The sequence below is a fragment of the Aspergillus undulatus genome (assembly GCF_047715775.1).
Source record: "Aspergillus undulatus strain CBS 261.88 unplaced genomic scaffold BDV17scaffold_2, whole genome shotgun sequence".
NCBI lineage: Eukaryota > Fungi > Ascomycota > Eurotiomycetes > Eurotiales > Aspergillaceae > Aspergillus > Aspergillus undulatus.
Genome location: NW_027396606.1, coordinates 1065614 through 1087980, shown reverse-complemented (window position 1 = coordinate 1087980; position 22367 = coordinate 1065614). Strand labels below are relative to the sequence as shown.

At 52.3% G+C, this 22367-nt stretch overlaps 8 protein-coding genes across 8 annotated transcripts; 6 read left to right on the top strand and 2 right to left on the bottom strand.

The window, feature by feature from the left end:
- The first annotated feature begins 1554 nt into the window (after nt 1-1554).
- On the top strand, nt 1555-3423 carry BDV17DRAFT_72143 (uncharacterized protein). Its single transcript, XM_073765017.1, has 3 exons — nt 1555-1995; nt 2048-2104; nt 2171-3423. Exons 1-3 carry the CDS (start codon nt 1840-1842, stop codon nt 3386-3388), a joined length of 1431 nt encoding a protein of 476 aa, XP_073620824.1. The 5' UTR covers nt 1555-1839; the 3' UTR covers nt 3389-3423.
- Nucleotides 3424-4231: 808 nt separating this feature from the next.
- On the top strand, nt 4232-5324 carry BDV17DRAFT_72131 (DNA replication protein PSF1). Its single transcript, XM_073765016.1, has 3 exons — nt 4232-4452; nt 4542-5086; nt 5162-5324. The coding sequence occupies exons 1-3, from the start codon at nt 4426-4428 to the stop codon at nt 5253-5255; spliced, it is 666 nt and encodes a 221-aa protein (XP_073620823.1). The 5' UTR covers nt 4232-4425; the 3' UTR covers nt 5256-5324.
- Nucleotides 5325-6017: 693 nt separating this feature from the next.
- On the top strand, nt 6018-9829 carry BDV17DRAFT_298149 (sulfate transporter family protein; the record flags this gene model as incomplete). Its single annotated transcript, XM_073763628.1, has 4 exons — nt 6018-6231; nt 6322-7653; nt 7704-8137; nt 8190-9829. 4 exons carry the CDS (start codon nt 6018-6020, stop codon nt 9414-9416), a joined length of 3207 nt encoding a protein of 1068 aa, XP_073620822.1. The 3' UTR covers nt 9417-9829.
- Nucleotides 9830-10931: 1102 nt separating this feature from the next.
- On the top strand, nt 10932-11742 carry BDV17DRAFT_72113 (uncharacterized protein). Its single transcript, XM_073765015.1, has one exon. It carries the CDS (start codon nt 11095-11097, stop codon nt 11671-11673), a length of 579 nt encoding a protein of 192 aa, XP_073620821.1. The 5' UTR covers nt 10932-11094; the 3' UTR covers nt 11674-11742.
- Nucleotides 11743-12687: 945 nt separating this feature from the next.
- BDV17DRAFT_72062 (uncharacterized protein) lies at nt 12688-14744 on the top strand. The gene is made up of 3 exons (XM_073765014.1): nt 12688-13061; nt 13120-13318; nt 13374-14744. Exons 1-3 carry the CDS (start codon nt 12784-12786, stop codon nt 14595-14597), a joined length of 1701 nt encoding a protein of 566 aa, XP_073620820.1. The 5' UTR covers nt 12688-12783; the 3' UTR covers nt 14598-14744.
- A 950-nt stretch (nt 14745-15694) lies between these two features.
- Nucleotides 15695-16783, bottom strand: BDV17DRAFT_251072 (uncharacterized protein). Its single transcript, XM_073756390.1, has one exon. The coding sequence runs from the start codon at nt 16603-16605 to the stop codon at nt 16393-16395; it is 213 nt and encodes a 70-aa protein (XP_073620819.1). The 5' UTR covers nt 16606-16783; the 3' UTR covers nt 15695-16392.
- Nucleotides 16784-17615: 832 nt separating this feature from the next.
- On the top strand, nt 17616-18714 carry cpcA (amino acid starvation-responsive transcription factor GCN4). The gene has a single exon (XM_073765013.1). The coding sequence runs from the start codon at nt 17786-17788 to the stop codon at nt 18578-18580; it is 795 nt and encodes a 264-aa protein (XP_073620818.1). The 5' UTR covers nt 17616-17785; the 3' UTR covers nt 18581-18714.
- Nucleotides 18715-20016: 1302 nt separating this feature from the next.
- Nucleotides 20017-22286, bottom strand: BDV17DRAFT_251069 (asparagine synthetase domain-containing protein). The gene is made up of 2 exons (XM_073756389.1): nt 21529-22286; nt 20017-21472 (listed from the first exon to the last, which is right to left on the bottom strand). Exons 1-2 carry the CDS (start codon nt 22267-22269, stop codon nt 20432-20434), a joined length of 1782 nt encoding a protein of 593 aa, XP_073620817.1. The 5' UTR covers nt 22270-22286; the 3' UTR covers nt 20017-20431.
- Nucleotides 22287-22367: the final 81 nt, after the last annotated feature.

Genomic DNA, 22367 nt, shown 5'->3' with positions numbered 1-22367 from the left:
GCTACGAACACCGATCTGATCCAAGAAGTGGCTCCTGGTCCTATAGGAAGCCCGCGACAGGGAATGCCTGTCCTATACTTCTACTAACCTATTGCAGCGGAGGCCACAACTAGCTCCGATTCTTGATGCGATAAGTCTCAGAAGAGTATGGCGGCGGAAGAGGGGCGATCGACTCCAGGGCTCTTGAAGCCCGTCTTCTGACTCGCCCGACTAAAGAGATTGATGCTATCCTCTCCTGGCCTGACCCCTGTCACTCCTGCATTTGGATATCGGTCCCCAGCTTTTTTCCTCCATATCATATCGCCGCCATATTGATCGAATCATGGATGCAACATTTGACTTTCTTGGCTTCCATTCGATCCACAACTTGAATTAATTCGCCCTGCGCGAGGTGATAGGTCCACTCCTGTCATCTCCAGACCGAGGCACACTAGATCTCTAGTCTCCCCTGTCATTTGCCATCCCCAGGGCACGAGCTCCCATTGCGCTCTTCTGACACTTAGCTCCGGTACGGGCTCTTCACCCACTATCCAGCCTGACAGGAGTATCTAAGTATCAAAGTACTTCTGGCTCGGAAGTCGAGAGGAGATCCCGATGTCGCCATTCAAGTTCGTTCCTACAGTAGGGCCACTGGGCCAGGCCATAGCAATGCCCCACAAGGTCACACCGGACTTAGTCCCAGCGCAAGAATACCGCCAAATTCAGCCATCACAGGCCTCACAGCCTGTCTGGTGATTATAATTAGGCGCTAATTGCAAGACCTGCCCCAGACGGCCTCGTACAACCAGCGCCTAAATTAAGATCCTGTGCCGCAGCGGATGCTCACCGATCTGGACGGGGCTGGATAAGCGCTGCCGGATGTGGTTAACGAAGAGCACTGCCCCAGTGTACCAGAAACATAGATGCATTCTTCTGAGCGTCATGAATAGATTTGGCACAAAGACGGGCTCTGACAGGGTCAGTATGGAAACAACCGGTGAAACTCATGTGCCATTGCAGAGCACGTTCTAAGGAGAGGGAGAATGGAAGGAATACCAGACGAATAACGTCGCGGCAGTCCAATCACAAAAAAGGCGAGAAAGAAGAAAACAAGGTGGAGAAAAGAGGATAAATAAAGAATAAAAGAATCCCAAACCAGACAAGAAAAAAGGGGAAAAGAGAAGTGCTTTTTGACCCAAGGGGAAGGCACTCACTAGCACAAAGACTGAGAGCGCCATCACGACGACGCTCTTCTGTGATTCCCACTCTGAGGATAGAGACGAACGCATATCTTTGCCTGCATGCAGGGTCTTAAACAAGCTGATATCCACCTCTGGTTTGCTTTAATCATTTACTGTTCCAAGGTCCTTCCATCACCAACAACAAGAACAACAACAACAACACACCTGCCTTTCACCTTTCACCTTCTTCACCTTTCACCTTTATCCTCTTCTTCCATCCGCCTGTGTTAATAAGGCAGCAAGAACCACCTCGTTCTCCATTCATTTTCCAATTGTCTTCCACCTTCTGCTCTTCCTTCAGATCTCTGGACCAAGGGACCTGTCTATCCTATTCTCATCGTCTCTTCTGTCTTCCTCCAGAGCAGACAGAATTGACCCGCAATTGCACTGATCGAAAAAACGACTTGTCTCACTTGGTTTCTGCTTCGGCCCGGAAGCCTCATCCTTCGACGGCGCACTTGGCTAGGCGGCTTTGGCAGCTCTCCACATCTGTCGATCCTCGTTGTCTAGTTATCAACTAGATATACCGGAGTGCACTCGACTCTATTCTCAGGATTGATAAGCGGAAGAGTGGCTCAGTTCGTTGCAATTCCACACTCGCAACCTTCTCCCATACAACATGGTCAACCAGCGATTGATGCGGGTGCCCCCGCCATCCCCTCCTCAGTCAAACGACGGCGACATCTCCTCAGGCGTCGCTCATCATGACGATTTGTATCCCGGCCTCACCAACGATGTCTCCTTCACCGAGCAAGACTCACTAAACATAGTAAGTGTTTGACCGCCATGGCCCTTACCTTCTCTGGCTCATGAACTAACTCGATTAGAACCTGCAATATGCTCCAACAAGCGATTACCCTCAGAACCCAGCCCTGCAACATCCGGTAAGTATCTCAGCCCTCTTTTTCGCGCCTTCGGCTATGACTAGGAAAAGGCTAATCCGGGAAAAGACATTTGCCAATGACGTTCGAGTCGACACTCCACCAACAGATGACGGTTATCAATCGACAACATCCTGGCAGTCACCCTCAGGGAGGCCTCTCACAAGGGCCAGAGTGCTGAGATCTCCCAGACAGCGACGCAGGGCAAAAGGCAACCAGTCCGACTGGGGATTCATCATGGATCAACCTCTCAGTGTGTTGACGAGAGACATGGCCCATGTCCCCATCAAAGATATGGAGCGACATGTGAACCGACCGATTGAGGAGCGCCTTAAGGAGACGGCCAAGAAGGGAAAAGTCCCTCGGCCGATGAACTCATTTATGCTCTATCGTTCGGCTTACGCTGACCGGACAAAGGAGTACTTCAGACAACAGAACCATCAAGTGGTATCCACAGCCGCCGGTCAGAGTTGGAATAAAGAGAAGCCAGAGATTCGGCAAAAGTATGAGGCTTTGGCAACCATCGAGAAAAAAAACCACCTGAGGGCACACCCCGGTTACAAGTTCACTCCTGCGAAGGACAAGCGAAAGCGTTTCGGTCTCGATGATGATCGTTACTACGGCGCCGGTTACCGGAGTACACCCGAGGGCAGCCCTGCACCTCACGTTATCAACAGAATCAGCACATACAGCACCCCCGAGATCAGCAGCAACGGTTGGGACAGCAGCCACCCAACGCCTCCTGACATGAACGACCATGGCCTGCAACCCACCGACGGATACCTTGCCTCGTGGCCTCAAGGCTATCCTGGGACTCCTACCTCAGGGTTGATGATCACCTCCGACCCGTCCCAGTACGTGCCGACCCCTAACCCCGATGAGATGCACTACCCTCAGTCAACTGCTCTGGCTGGCCTGCCTGGAGCAGCCCATCAAGACCTCCTCGGACCTCAAGGACAGATGATGGGACTGGGAGCTGGCACGGATGAACAGGTCGACCCTCGGATCTTGGAATCTTATGGTTCAATGGCTGCGGCTGCCGGCAACCAGGTCTACAGCCCTGGATACCCCTCCTCATGGCAGGACCAAGCTGCAGCAAACAACACGTATCTCCCCTACCGCGGCTCGGTTGCAGCCAGCCCAAACCCATATGTCGGGGCACCGGCCTTGCAGTCCGGGGTGCAGACCCTGGATCCCAGTGAGCATTGGTCAAGCCAGGCGCATAGTCTTGATCATCCCGCTGGCTCATCATTCGACGAAATCCTGGGAGATGGCCAGGGGTACTAAGCGTCATTCTGCCAATCGTGTGTTCGATGACTGAATAACCAGTGCCAACACTCTTCTCTTTCTTCTTTCTTATCCTGGGTCGGCCCTCTGCTCAAGGAACCCCGTGACTGAACTTTCCCGCATTGCAACGAGATCTCGCATTCTGATGACAGGTTGGGTGGTACTCATCTCTCGTTCCAGAACCTGGATATGTTCTGTATTCCCATTTCCCATTCCCATTCCCGTTTTCTTATTTCTTTCCTCAATCTCAATGCGATATCTTTTTGCCTGGATATGATGCATGCTCTTGCTCCTGCACCTTTACCCTATCTCATTATTCCCCATGATTGCATCCGGGTGGTGATTTGTTTATATAATTGTTTAGGTCTTTTGACCTCATAGAGCTTCATCTGCTTAGGGTTGGCTCGGACCACCCTGTTAGACTAGAAACCAATGAATGCTCTTGAATGAAGTTCGCGCTCGCTTGTAAGTTTATCACTGTAGATTCCTAGAGTTAGCTGCAATCCCCAAGCTGAGATTATGTATGCACTCTAGGGTTCATGGCATCGATCTCAGTCACTGACGCGCTGTAGCATCCAGCTGGAGCCTGCTTCGCTCAAAGACTATCGCCGACTCTTCGCAACGGCGAAACCGGGGCCCAAGTCCTTCTAGGATGTATCGCAGATCTTCTCACTATCTTCAAAGGTGGACGTCGACTCCCTAGAAGCAATGCGCGAAGAACAAAGAAGGCTGTCCTAGCTGCAGTCACGTGTGGCATTGTTAAAGCGGCGGGACAACCGAGATAATATACGATGCGGAAACGCATCGCTTCAGAATTCCAGATATTCTTGACCCCACGATCCATTTTACGACCACCAGATCATTTCTGATACATAGTGCGCACAGCGTGCTCGGTTCAATCTTTTCTCTAAGGCGTCCTGTGCACACCGTTTACCAATCCCACCGCCATAATTCGCAAAAGACGCGTCCGAACGCGAAACTACCTCTACTGTGCCCTTGAGGTCTCCAACATCTCCAACTCTGTCTAACCCTGCACCATGTACGGAGAACTGGGCAATAAACTGGTACGTATACTTCCCATTTTCTTTCCAAATATGACCTCTCAATTCCAAACCTAGAATCCAAACTTACAGAATAACCCCACCACCACCAGGTCCAACACGCCAAACGCACCCAATCCCTAGCATACCTCCCGCCCTACCAAACTGAACTCGTCCGCACCGTCGCCCGCGAAGTCCGCGACCTGGACCGCGACCTCGCGGCCCTCCTCGCCCCCTTCGAAGGTGCATTCAATCCCTCCCAGGAACCCGCCGTCGCGTGCGCACTCCTAGTCGACCACCTCTGTATCCGCCGGAATAAGCGGTGTCTACTCGCCTACCATCGCATAAGAACGGAGAAGTTAGAGGAGGCGTGTTGGAAGGGCGTTGACTTGCTTGAGCAGCAGGCGCAGCAGCAGGGTGCGGGTGAAGGAGGCGCCGGTGGACAGACGAATAATGCACAGGCTGGTGGTGCTGGAAATGGGGAGAGCTCGCTGAGTCCTGAGGAGGAAGAGTACTTTCGTCAGTATGCGGATATGCTTGCGTCGTATAAGGGGCAGTGGACGGATATCGATCTCACGGGGAGTTTGGAGCCGCCGAGGGATTTGTTTATCGACGTTAGGGTTTTGAGGGATGCGGGTGAGATTCAGACGGAGTATGGGTATGTGTGCTGCTTTTCTGAAGGGGTCTTTCTTGGGCCAGAGACTGTGTTTGGGGTTGATGCTGACTGGTGCAGGGTGATTAATTTGACGAAAAATAGTCAGCTGTATGTGCGGCATGGCGATGTCGAACGGCTTATTGCGCAGGGGTTTTTGGAGAGGTTGAGTTGAGCGAGATTTCAAGACAATACATTATGGAGTTGGGAGGATTGACTTTGTGATACCCAATTTATGATATACGAATAGACATATATTTTTATATACACTCCTGAGTCTTGGTGATAATGATTATTTACGACGGAGTAACGTTCCTGAGTTTGGCTGCTTAAGTGGAGGCAGCAAAAAGCAATGCAACGCTACTTGCGTCTTCCTGCAACCGGAGCTTTATCTCGGCTGATCTCCGAACAGCTAACGGTATCCAAGTTACTCAACACTTAGTTATCGATCTTGCCACTCTTTTTGGATCTCTCTTTATTCCAACATTAGCAGCAATCTCGCGTGGCAGCTTCTCACTTCCTTGGAATCGGACAGAGGGCCGAGGCACCAAGTGGGCCCGCCAGAATCCAGAATCGTCGAGATAAGAAAGACTCAAAGACTTTTTACTCAATCCGCCGATAAGACCAACCCAGCCCAGGCAACGCAACCCGCAAAGCTTGCATCTACTAGTCTAGTCGAAGGACTACTTTTCTCTCTATCAACTTTGCCGTCTGCTACCCCTCCCATGTCGTCGCCCGCACGCCGGCCCTGGCTCGTCTCCTCAACCCCCCGGCGATGCCAATTGCTGCCTTCACCTTAAGTCTTGCGTCATCCCCATCCTCAGTCCGGCCAGCATCTGCAGCATTCGAAACCGTCGCTAGCTTGATCAATTACGACAGCCGATTGCGAACCCACTCTCTTTTCTAGATAGCACCTTCTATTCGCGCTCCAGCCGTGATGGGCGTCTTGGGGCGGAGGCAGCGCGCAGACTCGCAGGCCTCGCATAACCCTTCACCAATCTCCCGCGACAATGTCGCTCCAGATGCACCCGTGGAGCCCAGCAGTCTCCCCCGCGTGCTAGGGTCGGACGCGGAGCCTGTGGTATCTGGTGGTATGAGCTACAGGACGCCGAGTCGGTCCTTTTATCATCGCTCGTTCCATAACGCTTCCGGTACGGTACAATTGAATTGAATTGAATTGATATGAGGACCTTCGGTCTGCTAGCTTTGCTCAAGTGGTTATGTTACTGACTGTGGTCTAGATCCGGCGCACTACTCCTCCCATGGCCTTCGAGAACAATCTGCGGAACTGGCCTCCCTCGCCCTGTCTCGGGAACCGAAAGAGCTCCCCGCAGCTATGGATATCTTTCGACCGGCGGATATAGATGACCCGGCTGATTCTGAGGCTCCGAAGCCGCCCAGCTCGCTATTGTCAAGCTCTAGCATATCCGGAGAGAGTGGGCATTCGCCGACGGTCGATTCTGGGGGTTCGTCGGTGTTGACAGCTATGATTCGTGATCCGTCGTCGAGCCTCACTAGAGATCGGAGAAGGAGTACCGGCACCCGAAATGACTCGAGTGAGACAGTTAGACCATCTGTTTCAGCCAATGCAGAAGAAGAGGACCCGACGGAGCGGACATCTTTGCTGGCTAAGCCGTCGCCTTCACGGTCCAGGAGCTATGGAGTGGTGAGTGATGTCGAGAGTCAGATGTACGCTCCTAAAGAGACGCCCTGTGCTCTGCCAAATGCTCTCTCGAAGATCTCGACGTCCTTTCATGTACTGGCTCATCCAAAGTCATGGGATCGTCGAGCCATGTGGCGCCGAGGCGTTGTGCGTCCACTGAGCCTGTTGCCGTCAGTGTTCCTTGGGTTGCTGCTGAATATCCTGGATGCTCTTTCATATGGAATGATCCTGTTCCCATTGGGAGAAGCCGTCTTCGCTGACCTTGGGTCGGATGGGATATCGATGTTCTACGTCAGCACAATCATCGCGCAGCTGGTCTTCTCGTGCGGAGGCTCAATATTCCGCGGAGGGATTGGAAGCGAGATGATCGAGGTCGTTCCATTTTTCCACCAGATGGCGTTTACGATTCTGGCTAGAGTCGGTGAAGATAATCCGAAATCAGTTTTAGCAACCACGATCCTATCCTTCTCCGTTAGCTCCATCCTTACAGGCCTTGTGTTCTTCCTTATGGGGACGTGCAAGATCGGTTCCCTGATCGGATTCTTCCCCCGGCATATTCTTATCGGGTGCATTGGAGGCGTAGGCCTCTTTCTCATTCTGACGGGCCTCGAGGTATCAGCTCGACTACCCGGCTCGTTTGAATTCAATATACCCACATTGCAGAAGCTTTGCAGCCTGGATACTATACCCCTTTGGACAACGCCTTTGTCGCTTGCGATTGGCCTTCTCGTCCTCAAACGTTTCGTCCGATCTAACTATTTAGTTGGTGCCTATTTCATTCTTGTCGCACTGTTTTTCTATATCGTCAAGTTCATCGCGCATATACCCATGATTTCATTGCGGAACAGCGGTTGGGTCTTTGATGCTCCCTCGTCTTCTAATCCGTGGTATCACTTTTATACGTTCTATGGTGTGTCCACTCTCTTATCCTAAGTATTTGTCTCCGTCTAACTTTATTAGATTTTTCGGCCGTCAACTGGCCTGCCTTTGTCGACACTATACCCGCAATGTTTGCCCTCACCTTCTTCGGAATCCTCCATGTCCCAATCAATGTCCCGGCATTGGGAATCTCCACTGGCGAGGACAACCTGAATGTTGACCGGGAGTTGATCGCTCACGGGGTCACGAATGCGCTTTCGGGGTTCGCAGGCAGTATTCAGAACTACCTTGTGTACACCAACAGCTTGATGTTTATTGACAGCGGTGGAAACTCGCGTTTGGCTGGTATCATGCTTGCAGTAGCTACTGCGGGTATTATGCTCGTTGGCCCAGTGATTGTTGGGTTTATCCCTGTTATGGTCGTTGGAGCTTTGATTTTCCTGTTGGGAATTGAGTTGATGGAGGAGGCTCTTGTGGATACGTGGGGGAAGTTACATCGGCATGAATATCTAACTGTAGGTTCCATGTTTGGTCCGTGACTTCTCGGGGCGCTGACTGATATTCCAGGTTGTCATCATTGTCGCGACGATGGGTATATGGGACTTTGTGGCGGGAATCCTGGTTGGAATCATCCTGGCTTGTTTGAGCTTTGTCGTCCAGACTTCGCGAAAGTCCGCCATTCGCGCAACTTACTCTGGCAAAATCGCTGGGTCTACGGTTCGGCGGCCACCGATTCAACACCGATACCTGAAAGAGGCCGGGAAGCAAACGCTGATCCTCAAACTCGGTGGCTATCTATTCTTCGGCACGATCGTGGATGTCGAGAACACCATGCGAGGGCTGATCGAGGACGAAGCATTCAGCAGACTTCCTATCAGGTTCATCATCTTGGACCTCTTTCGGGTTTATGGTATCGACTTCTCAGCAGCAGAAGCCTTCACCCGCATCAACCGCATCCTTAAGAAACGAAACGTCCAAATGACCATATCCGGCCTCGACGTAGAAAGCGATGTAGGCAAAAGCCTCCAAAATGTCGGCCTCCTCGAACCAGAATTCGGAGTTCGCATCTTTGAAGACCTAAACTCCGCCCTCGAATACTGCGAAAACGACTACCTCAACGTCTTCTACAGCCACCGCGAAGCCCTCCTCCAACGAAGCCAACAAACAACTCCCCCGCTCCAATCCACCTCCCAAGCCCAATCGCAACACCTCGACGTTCCAACAAACCCAAACCCGCGAATCCCCTCAATAACCGACCCAAACCACATCGTCGGCTCCCCACGCCACACCTACCTCCAACGCGCAGCAACGACAACCCTCTCCGAAGACGAGTCCGCAGTCCTCCATCCTCCCGCCTGGTCCTCAATGCGGCAACCCCTCCCCCTCCTCCTCCAAACCTTCCAGGGCCTCACAAACCAGAACGAAGACTTCTGGTTCCCCGCCTGCGCCTACTTCACGCGCCAGCACCACGCAACAGACACAACCCTCTTCAACGAAGGCGACATCCCCGACGCCTTCTACCTCCTTGAATCTGGGATGCTTCGCGCGGAATATGAGTTGCCGCAGGGAAGTTACTTTGAGCTTATTGTTGCCGGACGACCCTGTGGGGAGTTGCCGTTCTTCAGTGAGACTAGACGGACGGCGACGGTTCGGGCGGAGCAGGAGTGTGTTACTTGGGCTCTACAGAGGGAGGATTGGATTAGGCTTCGAGAGGAGGAGCCGGATGTTGCGAGGGAGCTTTTGACAGTTAGTTTGAAGTTGACGACGGAGAGGATGGATAGTATTACTTCGTGAGTTTTCTCTTTCCTTCCTTTTATTCTTGAGAATCGAATTGGGTCTGGTAGAACTGGACTTGCAAGGGATTTTGATGGTTAACGAGTCTCGCGCAGGTATGTTCTTACGACGGCGGCATGATTTAATTTCATTTGATCTTTGGCAAGCAAAGCAACGCGAAGCGATAGATGAGTCTTTTGGTCGGCGGTTGAGTGTGGCTGTGCTTGTTGGAGTCATGATAAACTAATCCAGAACAACGGAAAGAAGTTCGTTCGTCCACCAGTATCTGTCGATGATAGTACGGAGTAAGGACTCCGATATGATTTGATATCCGGTGAACCGGGACCGTGGAGGAGATGAACATGGTACATGTACATATCAGATGTCAGATTTAGCACGAGTCATGATGCCATAGCATCATAGCGCAGACATGAACATGTCAAAATATGATATGATAAGATGATCAGCAATGATAGTCGTGACACAAGCAAAAAAGAGTGATTGGCGGGCTTATTTGGCTGCTTAAACTGAAGTCGATTCTACGCCCTCTACAGAGTGTGTACTGTACGAATCAGCAGGGGCGACTCGGTACAGACGAACTGACGATTGTAGTCTACGAATTTCAGATGGATGCATGGGTGGTACGCAGTTCGCACATGTACAGAGTACATAAACTCAGAAGAAAAATGTCGCACAACTTATTCTGTCGTTGCAAGATCGCCCTTAAATCACCAGCTATCGGAACGTGAGTCCCGTCCCACCAGGGTTAGTGGTAAATGCGAGACGACAAGCTTGAGGCCGTGGCGGTGAGTGGTTCTCCATCCAGGCCAGAGGGTGTAAGATGATGTGGAATATAGTCGTGATTGCCAACGTGATGATCAGGCCTGTGACTCGTGAGACTTCAAAGAAGAAACGATCAGGCGCCAGTTTGCCTCTTTGGATAAGATTAGAGGCTGGGCCGCAGGTAGTGAAGAGACGCGTGATGTTCTTTGCGCCTTGACGCTAATTAGGTCGCGAACTCGCGATAGCTGGTGGATTAAGAAATGCGGTTAATATAACCTGTGCAGTTAATTATCCTGCCTGACGGCTGAGGCTGGGATTGTCATTGCAGCGATGACGAAGTCACGATATTTAGTGAGGGGTCGCTGATACAGGACTGCAGCTGCGAGGGGCTCGGCTTCCAGGGTTGGTTAGAACTGAGGCGATGGGACTTGAGGGACGGGCCACGGAGCAGTTTCTGCAGGGAATCATGGGCCGTGGTACGATCTTACGGATACGATTGATCATAGCGGAGCCTTCAATGACGGAATGTCGCAGGCATTGTCGTTCTTGAGTATTGTCAATAATCGATGGCAATATGGGCTGGGCGTATTGAATGTTTTCTCTGCTGGCTGTCCTGTGTCCCGTCAGCTGCACAGATAGACGGTTATCTACAGGATCTTTCATGTACTCCGTATTCGGAGCATGCGACTCGCGACGTACAAACTCTGTCCTCCGCGAGTCGCGCTTAAGGATTTGGAGGGGCTTCAAAATTCAAATCACAGCGCAAGTGTGGAGCAGAGCGTTAAGATACAACTCCAGACGGGCAAGAGACCGAAAAACGTGCCATGATTTGGCGGAGACAGAGACGGCTCGACCTGACGAAAATTTCCGATGTCAGTAGTGGCAGGCGCGAAAGGAGAACTGTAGTAGGGAAGTGATGAACACGGCTCAAAAACGATCATCAGATCGACACGGCCTTGATTGGTTGGCGTTCATCGCCATCAAAGAAGCCAGAAACGAGACGGTGAGCATGGTGAAAAGGGGGTGGATCCTATCAAGGTGCACGATTTGGCAGGTTTCGGGCCTCAACTGCCATTATGGTCTTGCGTGGCACTTCAAAGTGATCTGTATGAAACGGAGAGTCTCATCGGCAATCTCGATAGATGCGCTCATTGCCACTCGCTTGGGCGCTTCGTCGTCCGTCGGCCGTATCTATAGGCGCTACTTGGAGCTTTGTAGGGCTGGAATCGCAATCTGCAGGTGGCAGTGGGGCGGGCGACTTGTTATGCTGTGCCCGGAGGACACCCGTGCGCGAGAGCTCGTAGGCTATCAGGTTATCAACCTTGGAAGGGACGATGAGCAGGACAGTTTGTTTGGTTTGAGAGTAACGAGATGGCGTCAAATGTCACGGATTGCGCTCGTGGAGGGGGCTGATTGGATGCTGGTTGGCCACCTCTCAAGAGTTGCTGGCAGTCTGGCTGTCATGAGATGTTTCGTGTCTAGTCGCGTGGACTGAGGCCAACGGGCGATTACCTAAGCAGCGTGACGAGCTGACTGCCTAATCTGGTTGGCCCGGGCTAGAACCATGGAAGAAGCCAGCGGTAGTCTGAGTTAGTTGCGCTCATCACAACAGACACTCAACTTCACATGGAGAGCTGATTCTGACAGACTTGGTCTGAAAGAAGGGAAGATTCCCTGCAGGAGCTGCCAGTAATGCGACAGGGATTAAGGAGAGCTTTCTTTGACTTTTGCAGCCAGAGCTCAGGGCAGACTCAGTCTCAGTCGTGAGTCTTCTGGACCTTTAGGCGCGATAGGTCCCAACCAAGTCCTCATTGAAGGTTGGACCCACACGAAGCGTGCTTACCTGACTTTTTTCCTCAACATTCCTATCAACAACCACACTCTGAACAAGTTCTACCAAGGTAGCTGGCTGGCCGGCGCAAATTAACCAAATTATAACAATATAGTGCAGTATGCGATCGATATTAATATACTATGGCCGGTCAGAGATTAAGGGCATAACGGCGCATCTGCAGGTGCAGCTGGGTCGAGCTATGCGCACTAGCAGCTCTCCCTGACTCTGATCGCAAGTCCAGATGCCAGGTCGCACTGAAAACTTTTCCAACTTTCAGCGCCAGCAGCTGCTCTGTGCTCGCAAACGCGTATTCTGATTGGCACCGGCCCCTTTCCTTGTAGCAAAGCAGATTAAAAGGACCAAATTAACCAGAGTTTGGAGTGGTTAGTCGCCCATAGAGCGCGCGCCGCCCTGCAGCTCCCTTCCCGAACAGGCGACCTGCCCACCCTCCTTTTCCTCCTTTTGCTCCTTTCGTGGCCTTGCCTGCCCCTGCTCCGTCTTTTTCTTCCCATTTCTCTGCTCTTCCTCCCATCTTCTTCTTCCTCTCTTCTTCTCTTCTGCTTCATTCTGCGAAACCATAGCTTCTTCCCCCTCACCACCTTTGCCTTCGTTGTGATACCCGAGCTCCCTTAGGTTGCTCTTGTTTCTTTCTGTTGAGATACCCCCCTTAAGATACCCTGCTCGATTCGCGAAGCCTTCTTTGCTTCTCTACGACTTTTCTAATCGCATCGATACCCTTTATAATTACTTTTTTAATCTACTATCGACACCATGTCTGAAGCTCAGAAGCCCGTTGAGGAGACCCCCGTGGCCGCTGCCCCTGCTGCTCCTGCCACCGAGACTCCCGTTGCTGCCACTGAGGCTCCCGCCGCCACTGAGGCCCCTGCTGCCGAAGCTCCCAAGGAGACCGCCGCCGAGACCACCGAGGCTGCTCCCGTCGCTGCTCCCGCTACGGAGGAGGCCAAGGCTGAGGAGACCAAGGAGGAACCCAAGGAGGTCACCCCCGCTTCTGAGGGCACCCTGGGCTACAAGGCTCCTGGTCTTGTCAAGTAAGAACCTCTGCGTACGCTGAACGTTGAATGGCAGCTAATACTCGGTACTACACAGGTCCCTTCGCTTCGCCAAGCGCTTCTTCTACTTCAACGACGAGGCTGTTGAGGCTAAACAGCTCTCTGTCTTCCGCGGCAACGAGAAGCCCGCTGTCGCCAACCCCATTGTCGCCTGGGCCAGCCAGACCGGTAAGGGTCTGCTCTTCTTCACCAAGCGCGCTGAGGACAAGGCCACCCCCGCTGGAGTCATCAACCTGGTATGTCGGATCCCATTGGGGGCTCAGCTCTGAACAAGTGCGCTAACAAAAACAGGCCGAGATCTACGATGTTGCCAAGGAGGGCTCTAACGAGTTCCTGTTCAAGCTGAACGGCCACAAGCACACCTTCCAGGCCTCTAACGCTGCTGAGCGTGACAGCTGGATCGCTGCTCTTGAGGCAAAGTCCACCGAGGCCAAGGCTGAGAAGGAGAATATCACCTCCAGCGAGGCTTACAAGGCTGAGCTCGAGAAGCTGACCAAGCCCGTTGTTGCTGCCCCCGCCAAGCCCGCCGAGACCAAGGAGGAGGCTAAGGAGGAGGAGACCAAGAAGGAAGAGGACAAGAAGGACGAGGAGACTCCTGCTGCCGCGGCTCCTGTTGAGGAGAACAAGGAGAAGGACGCCAAAAGCCGCTCCCGTTCCCGCAAGAGGACTTCCATCTTCGGAACCCTCCTTGGCAAGAAGGAGGAGCACGAGGAAAAGAAGGAAGAGAAGGAGGAGAAGAAGGAGGAGAAAAAGGAGGAGGCCGCCAAGGCTGAGGAGACCAAGCCCGCTACTGAGCCTGCCACCGAGGCCCCCGCTGCTGAGGCCCCCGCTGCTCCTGCTGTTGAGCCTGCCACCACTGAAGCTCCTGCCGCTCCCGCTGAGACCTCTAACAAGAAGGAGGAGGAAAAGAAGGAGGAAAAGAAGGAGGAAACTGAGGCTGCTCCCGTCAAGTCCAAGCGCAGCTCCATCTTCGGCAACTTCTTCCAGAAGGTCACCAGCCCCTCTCAGGAGAAGACTGAGAAGGAAGCAGCTGCTCCTGCCGAGACTACTCCTGTCGCCAGCACTGCTCCTCAGCTTGACAACCCTGTCGAGGAGGCTGCTAAGCCCATTGAGCCTGAGAGCGTGACCGCCGCTCCCGAGGTTGAGGCTGCTAAGGACACTCCTGCCGAGTCCCCCGCCGCCGAGACTCCTGCTGCTACCAAGGAGAAGCGCCGCACCTCTTTCTTCGGCAGCTTCGGCAAGAAGAAGGGTGACTCCGACACCGAGGCCGCTGAGGGTGAGGCTAAGCCCAAGAACAAGCTCGGTGGTCTCTTCCGCAAGCCCAGCAAGGCCGTGAAGTCCGAGAACAAGGAGACCACCGAGACTGCTGCTGAGGCTGCCCCTGCTGAGGAGAGCTCCAAGCCCGCTGAAGCCCCTGCTACTGAGGAGAGCTCCAAGCCCGCTGAAGCCCCTGCTACTGAGGAGACCAAGCCCGCTGTTGCCTCCACTCCCGCTCCCGTCCAGGCTGCTGCTTGAAGTACGCCACGGCCAGTCGAATTTGAAAAATGGTGGGATAAGCGTTATGAATTCCCTAACGCTGCCGCATCGTGATCAATCACTTGGTTGATAAGAACCCGAAAAAGAACAAAATTCTCGCAATATCCTTACACTCGAATTTCCGTTAGCTTAATGTCGCCGGTGTCACTCCACATGTTGCCTTGGCTTCCCCGGGAGGTCGATTCATCGGTTGGAGTGTCAATGATACCCTCTGCTGCTTTGACGGTCGATTCTCGTGGCCGCCTTTATCGGGCGTCACAGTTCATTCCTTTATGATATCCGATCTCTCAGGGGATACCCCTTTAGCCTGGGAGATCATGCGCCGACCAACTAGATTGATACCACTTGCTGTTTATAGTTCGCTTTGTGACTTGAGATTGCCGTGGCCGCTTGATGCAGTGTCGGTGATTACGGGTGAGGAGAAGGTGATCTACTTGTTGAATCTGGCTTACTTTGGATCCTCGCTCTACTCATTGACCCCATCATGGGAGCGCCGTGTCTTATGCGCGGTTGCTCCTCGATTGGCTCAACATAGGTAATAACTAATAGAATCAATGCATTGTTTGGTAATGTCGCATCTGTAAATCGTCTCGATCACTCCGCGCATGGTAGTCTACTCTCCCGTTAAGAAATCGCTTGTGGTCTCAATTAAACCCACAGTTCTGTCGGTTCCAAGCGATAAAATTGTATGGACCCGATATGGCGGGCCTGTGGGAATATTTTCCGACGCGATTGCGCCCACAAATCCAGGGCAATACTGAATGGTCTTCTTGAAGTTGGACGGTAAAAGAAGTATCCTTGATTCAAGAAGTACACTGTTGATTAGAGGGTTAAACCCACCTCTCGGTCGCTACCTACCACCCGTACACTTTGGTGAGAACTTCAACTTTCGTTGCAGATTCTCATATCATTTTTGACCTTCAAAAAGCCTACATCTAAGGTCTAAAGGGGTTTGGGTGGTTATCCAGGGTTATGGATTTTAGGGGTCTTAAGCTTGTCAACACGGAATTTTCGTGGTAAAATTAGTCACGTGACTGGAGTGTCCGAGTGGTAGATAGCGACCGAGAGGTGGATCTAACCCTCTAAAGAATATGGGAATCAGTCCATAGAGAGGAAAAGTAAGCGATCTGCTTGATGTGGGAATGATGGCGGAGCATCTTGACTCCATAACCTGTATAGCCTCGAAAAATTCGTGGATGGCTTACGGATTGCATTTCCCAAATTTCGCAGAAAGTTCCTGTCCCTGACTTCCTGCCCATCTTAATAGCGATATCCCGAAGTCTACGTAACCGCTAAGTATTCAACAATATATCTTACTCTTCAACATCCCGTCAAATCTGACCCTGCCGAAGTTCCGATTCATCGACATCAGCCGTAAGCCTCGAGATAGAAAGCCTCCAATCAATCTGAAGAATTAGCGCGAATGCGAAGCACACAAATCCTCCGCCGGGTCAGATGAACTCCTCCAGTCGACGGAAGAATCCGGTTGACGATTGAGTTCTGGAATGCGAAGGCACGCCCTTCGACGACGCCAACCAGGATAGTTCGCCCGTAGCGGGAGTCGCGGCACACGGCCAGGAGTCAATCAGGAAAGTGATCTCCACCGCACGGCAGACTGTCCAGAGTTTGCGGACTTTGCGCTGATGATTGCGCTCACGTTGCGCAAGTTGCGCTGCTTTCCGGCCCTGGTCTGAACTCTGATGCGCTGAATTATGGGACTGTTGTTCATTTTGCGCCAGCGTGCACTGTTCTGGAGGAACGGCGCAGAGGCCAGCTAGCCCCAGGGAATTGGCCCCGGCTGGGGCTCAGCCTGAGAGTGCCCTCGCTGCACATGGGGTTTCCTAATCCATACCCCGAGGGAGCCTGGGGAGGCTGTGAACTGTGAAAGCGATTCAAGATGCAGTTTCGCAGGAGCTGGTTGGTCAATTGCAAAGCACGACGTCAAGAGGGTGAGCCGAGTACGAGGCATGAGCCCCAGGCGCGACATCGAGAGTCCACAGGTTCGGTGCAGGCAGCGATGGTTTGTCAGCCAAAGGAGCCCGCGAAGCCCCGCTTCCGCGGTGGGCCGTCCAATTGAAACTGCGGCTGGCCCTATGACTCACACCTGCTGACCGTAAAAATGGGGCTATACCTTATGTAGTAAGCGCGACAGGCGGACAAAGGGCGCGGGCTGATTGGACGGCTAGGCCGGGCGACCACGCACAACGAGCGGGAGTTAAAAAGGTGCCTGATGCCGTCGTTGCCTGGCGTCTTTTCTCTCTTTTCTTCTTCTTTTTCTCCTTCATCTTTCTTCCCTTGATCTCTTTCACTCAACCACGCTTTATCTTGACAGCAACACTCTCTAGCCGGTTCTCAGTACCGCCGCCACCATATCATACAAGTCCACTCAAAGCTTTCAGTACCACAGTCCATTTCAAAATGGACTGCTAAGTGCACCCCCCGCCGCATCGTCTTTCTCAGCCGAGACAGACATCATAGCTCCTCAACGGACTACGTTTTCAAATCCCCCCTCCAACATTCAAACAACCTCAGAGCCTCCTTCCCAGGAATCTCTGAACTTCAGCATCGCTTCGCGTAGCTCAAGTTCTTTCCCGAACTCTTTCACCACGTTCGACTACACGTCGTTCACCACGGATAACCTTCAGCAACCATGGCTTCCTTCATCCTTGCCCACGCAGCCTCCGGCTCAGAATCCGAATTCCAGCAACAACAACAACAACAACAACGGTCCGACTTCTCCTCACGAGGACTTTGTGCTTTATCCTGTTCCCCAGCCTCATCAACATCGGGATCAGCGTGCTCCAGCACAACTGAGTACAACCCCTAGACAACTTGTCTATCAGCGCTCTTTGCTCCAATCAGGGCAGCCTCTGCGCCATAACTCTGTCAACTTGCAGCATCAGTTTGCTGGTTCCCCAGTCCAGGTTCCTCGGGTAGCCCTAGCCCGACTTGCTACGCAGTCGACCGGGTATCCTTTGTCTACTACTCTTCGGTCTAGTCCCTCTAGTCGGACGCACTCTCTGCGTCGGTTCGCCGTCTCGAATTCTGCTCCTGCGGCTTCGAATTCTAATAATATTCATAATCGTCCACCTGTCCCTCTGTTCAACAGCACCACCAACTCACCAATTCAAAACAACTTTGCGCAACCGCCAAATCATCGTCGCATCATGTCTACCGGAAACATTGCTCAAGGTGAGCTCCACTGCATGGATACTCGACATTTGTACCTGCATACTGACACGCGCGACCCAGACCTTTTCGACTTTGGGCCGGACGGCTTCGGTGACGAGCTTTCCACCGAGCCGACCATGCTTTCTCCCAATATTATTCCTACTGGCATCATGGCGTCCAAGGATTCGCAGGCAGACATGCCTTCGGGCACTGTCTCGCCTAGCGATCTTTTCATGGATGCTTCTGCCCCTCCTTCGGCTTCTTTCACAGATCTCAGCACGCCGTCGTTTGAATCGCCTGGATACTTCAGCCAAGACACGTCCCCTATGTTCGGCACTGACATGGATCTTGCTCCCGGTCATGAGCAGTGGGACTCCCTCTTCCCTACTGATGATGGATTGTCCATGGCGCAATTTGACCCGGCTGCTCTTGAGATTGCTGCTTCTTTTGCTGAAGTCAAGGCTGAACCTCCTGTCTCTCCTACCGTGAAATCTGTATCTTCGCCTGGCCGTTCGCCAAATACTTCCCGTGGATCTGCAGTCAAGCACTCGACTGTTGCCGGTGTCAACGCGCGCCGAAGCAAGCCTCTCCCTCCTATCAAGTTCGACGAGTCTGACCCTGTTGCTGCCAAGCGTGCGCGAAACACCGAGGCTGCTCGTAAGTCTCGTGCTCGTAAGCTTGAGCGCCAGGGTGACATGGAGCGCCAGATCTCTGAACTCCGGAAGGAGCTTGACGAGACTCGGCAGCTTGTGGAATTCTGGAAATCTCAGGCCCAAAGCCTAGGAGCTTAAATTATCAAAAGTTTTATTTTTCTTCTCTCGGAATTGGTCATGACATGTTTAACGATTGTGCAACCTGTTTGTGATGCTGTTACCCAGTGTTTTTGTTTATCAACCAACACAGCTTGAGCGCGACCTGTGGTGGGCGAGGGCGAAGTAGCCTTTCGTCTCGTTGACGTTGGAAGTACCAGTCAGTTTCTTGTTCAAAGTTACCTGGCGATGACGCTTGCAGCGAGAAAAGTTTCCTTTACCTGGCGACGCGTATGCGAGCCTTTGTTTCTAGTCTGATCTTGTTCTCTTTTCTTCAGATCCATGCATCTCGTGGTCATCTTGTGTGTTTCTATTACCTCTGTCTCTACTTGGCTGATTTAGTTGGCCGGTTCTGATGTCTCCCGGATGGGATTGACTCGTGGCCCTTGCATTGCTTTTGAGTGCTTTTGACTCGACTCTCATTGTCTGTATCAGATTGTTACAATTAATGCAGACTGTCACTCGCTATATCTTTCCATTATACGTAGCCCCTAATAATCGTTCTCTGTAGGCTATCGTTCCCCTTTTCTTGTCAATCATCAAGGCCTGGTGTACACTCTCTTGCGGACTCAGAACCAAACAAGATTGCCATTGTCTTCGCCTTAGCATAACGTCGGCCTTCGCATTCCATTCCACCGCTAGGCTCGTGCGCCCCATCTGACCCTCTGACCCTTGACCCTCTGACCAGCACCCGTGATCCGCAGTGGCTCTAGCGCAGGATGCACAACGCATCAACTTTATCAAAGAGCCGCATCAGCCGCATCGGTGACGTGTCACTACTACTAGTCACAACGGCGTCCGCCGGTGCAGCCTTGTCTTGTAACCTTTTAGTACTAAGTGTATCTCTGCAACCAGGTAGGAAGGAGCGATCACCGAAAGGGAAAGAGCTACTCACTAGGTACCTAACAAACTCCAGTCAAATGGAAGAAAGGTGGAAGGAGCGATCTACCATCGTGACTGCCATTCGTTTTGTGGTATGTAGACAAGATGCACATGTTGCAACCGGGAAGGAAGGAGCAACCCGGCCCCGGGCCTCCAGGTGCCGATGCCAGTATCGCACCTGCCCGCCCCCTCTCCCATTCATGTTCGCGCGTCTGTGCGTCTGTACTACCTACCTAGCCGGAGGCAGGACCTCTCAGCTTCTTCCAATCGGCAATAGCATTAGATAACCTTAGTCCAGGCAGGTCTGTTGTTAGGTGTGGAGGCTATTGATTCTTGGTTTTGTTTCCGAGATCATGTGTGGATATATAGGTCCGTAATACCTACTTAAGTACATACAAACCATCGGAGGGATAAATCTGGGTATTCAACAGGACCGTAGCTTAGCTTAGCTGCGCAGCTTGTGCTCTGACGTGCGTTTAGTTGAGTATTTTCAATTCTTTTTCTTGTTAAGATGAATGTTTAAGCTATGTCTATCTATGTACTCCGCGCATTGCAGCAAGATGGGATGTAGATACATATTGTGGGGGGCATATGCACTGGGGTAAGTAGGTAACAGCTCAGACTTGCCTTTTTGAATATACCTCATAGACCCCTTTGTTCCCATCACCTTTCCGAGTCCAGGAGACCCCGTCCAGGTCACGCAAGTCCCAGCCATTCCGTTCCGCTCTAGACGCAGCATTCGGAGGGATGTACCAGCTCTCCCACCAAAGCGAGAGGCGGTTGCAGTCACCATTGACGCCGGGAGAGGAAAGAATGAAATGGACGAGTAGCATAAGAAGCGAGGTGGACGGTAGAAGAATGAATGGGGTGGGGGGTTCTCGGAAGTATCTGATCCATGTGTTGTCATCATTGCTGTTGTGGGAGGTTGTTTTATGTGCCTAAGGAATGAGTTCATCTGAGAGCATCCGTTCCCTTGGTCCTGCCCGTTTCCATCTTCGCCGTCCGGGATCCAAACTGTATAGCCCGTTTCTTCTCGCGCGAGACATTATCCAAGCCGAGTTTAAGCGCCAGCAAGCGAAGAGCTTTCTTCTCGTTATCAATTCCCGCATCTGTCGGCGGAGAGTCAGGGACACCAAAACCGCATTTCTGCCAGACAGGTGTTTGCACCACCCAGGCAACAAAGTCCTCGTCTAGGAATGGAAATCGTGCTTCGCGGCCCCAGTGTGCGATAACCCGGTTATCACGCCCGAGATTACGCTTGCCCAGCCGGCTGACGTCAAGGTCAATCTCGTCAATGAGGCCTTGAAAGCCGCTGCGTGAAAATGCCACTCCATGCCTTGAGTACCCTGCGAATAGCTCGTCGGCGCCGAGACCAGACAGGAGAACCCTGGCAGGTGTTTTGTATTGGAATGATTTGTTGTCGGGGCGTTGGCTATCGAGAGCTGTGCCTTGACCACGAGCGGCAAAATATAGTGCGCAAGCAATCGAAAGATCCATTTCAGTATTGTGGGGGAGCATCAGGCGCTTGACAGTATCGCGATGCGTGACGGTTACGACGTACGGAATGTCAATAGCGACAAAGCGCCAGTTGCGTGCAGGACAGACACGCTGGAGCTCTGCGAACGCTGCTCGCCCAGTGATGCGGTCAGGGCAACCTTCGTATGCGGATGGGAGTTGCTTGAGACCTTTGGCAGCTGCAGCTACAACTCGTGGATTTTCAAAAGCGACGTTGAGAAGATCGATCGTCTCTCCAGATGGTAAGATGTCATGAGCAAGTCTCGCCAGGAGGGTGCAGTCCAGACCACCGGAAAACAGCACGGCAATCTTAACGTTGCTATCCCCTGCAGAGGGTGGCTCGCGCACGTTTTGAATTCTCAAAGCCAATGACTGGCGGAGTCTGTCTTCCAGCTCTCTGAGATTGGACGATGTAGTAGTTAGTGGCGGGGGAGTACCCTCCGGGACTGCCTTGTTCATAGGAGGAGTGGGACTTATCTAGAGACTCGATCAGTGACCTGCCGGCAACAGGGGGCAACCAGGCTGGGTCATACCATATGAGGTGCTGGCAAGACCTCATGGCTCCATGGTATTCTGGTTATGTTCTTGACGTCGAAACGAAGGGGTCCGTTGACAGGAACTGAATCAAGGTCCACATTTGGGGCATCTGCGAATTCAACCATGTATATACCGTCTGCCTCGACCTCTTGGAAAGTGGATAGTGACGACCCATCACTCAAGCTGCAAATGGTCAAATTGCCTGCCTCGTCGAGACCCCAAAGGAGAGATCGTCTACCCAGACAGTCCCTTCCAAAGTATAATCTGAAATTGACGGCGTCGTAGAAGACAAACGCGAAAGGCCCGGTAATCTTACTGATAGCTTCTGCTACTCTCTGTGCGGCACTGGGCACACCGGTATAATCCCCTGAGGGGTAGTCTTGGGTAATAGCCTGGAGCAGGTGGTTAAAAACGATCTCAGTGTCGTTTCTCTCGGGGATAGGTTGGCCATCAATTTTCCAAGCGTCCCCATTCCATGCAAGTATAGAACCTGTCCTGCCAGTATCCGTGAGAGGCTGGCGAACAACGTGGTCTCCCCTCATTGAGAGGACAGTGCTTGCGAAGGAGAGCCATATACGACCGCTGCCCTCTTGATTGAACAGGTTAAGACTCGCGCCTCGCACTCCAATGCTGTATGAGCCCTCATCTGGGCCTCTTTTCGTCAACAGATAATGGAGGTCTCCATCCAGATGCACCGGATTCTCCGCCGCAGTCAGCGAGAAAAAGATTCCGCACATGCTCCCTTTTCTCTGGCTTTCATATAGGATCGAGTCGCTCGAGCAGAAGGAAGGAACAGAAGAAGAGGAAACCAAAACAATAATTTCTCGAAGACAGC

Coding starts and splice junctions, on each gene's coding strand:
- BDV17DRAFT_72143 (XM_073765017.1), top strand. CDS start 1,840: ATGGTCAACCAGCGATTGATGCGGGTGCCCCCGCCATCCCCTCCTCAG. Junction 1,996..2,047: donor ACTCACTAAACATAGTAAGT/GTTTGACCGCCA, acceptor TAACTCGATTAG/AACCTGCAATATGCTCCAAC. Junction 2,105..2,170: donor ACCCAGCCCTGCAACATCCG/GTAAGTATCTCA, acceptor ATCCGGGAAAAG/ACATTTGCCAATGACGTTCG.
- BDV17DRAFT_72131 (XM_073765016.1), top strand. CDS start 4,426: ATGTACGGAGAACTGGGCAATAAACTG. Junction 4,453..4,541: donor GAGAACTGGGCAATAAACTG/GTACGTATACTT, acceptor CACCACCACCAG/GTCCAACACGCCAAACGCAC. Junction 5,087..5,161: donor GAGATTCAGACGGAGTATGG/GTATGTGTGCTG, acceptor TGACTGGTGCAG/GGTGATTAATTTGACGAAAA.
- BDV17DRAFT_72113 (XM_073765015.1), top strand. CDS start 11,095: ATGAACACGGCTCAAAAACGATCATCAGATCGACACGGCCTTGATTGG.
- BDV17DRAFT_72062 (XM_073765014.1), top strand. CDS start 12,784: ATGTCTGAAGCTCAGAAGCCCGTTGAGGAGACCCCCGTGGCCGCTGCC. Junction 13,062..13,119: donor AAGGCTCCTGGTCTTGTCAA/GTAAGAACCTCT, acceptor GGTACTACACAG/GTCCCTTCGCTTCGCCAAGC. Junction 13,319..13,373: donor CCGCTGGAGTCATCAACCTG/GTATGTCGGATC, acceptor TAACAAAAACAG/GCCGAGATCTACGATGTTGC.
- BDV17DRAFT_251072 (XM_073756390.1), bottom strand. CDS start 16,605: ATGTCGCGCCTGGGGCTCATGCCTCGTACTCGGCTCACCCTCTTGACG.
- cpcA (XM_073765013.1), top strand. CDS start 17,786: ATGTCTACCGGAAACATTGCTCAAGGTGAGCTCCACTGCATGGATACT.
- BDV17DRAFT_251069 (XM_073756389.1), bottom strand. CDS start 22,269: ATGTGCGGAATCTTTTTCTCGCTGACTGCGGCGGAGAATCCGGTGCAT. Junction 21,473..21,528: donor TCTTGCCAGCACCTCATATG/GTATGACCCAGC, acceptor TCGAGTCTCTAG/ATAAGTCCCACTCCTCCTAT.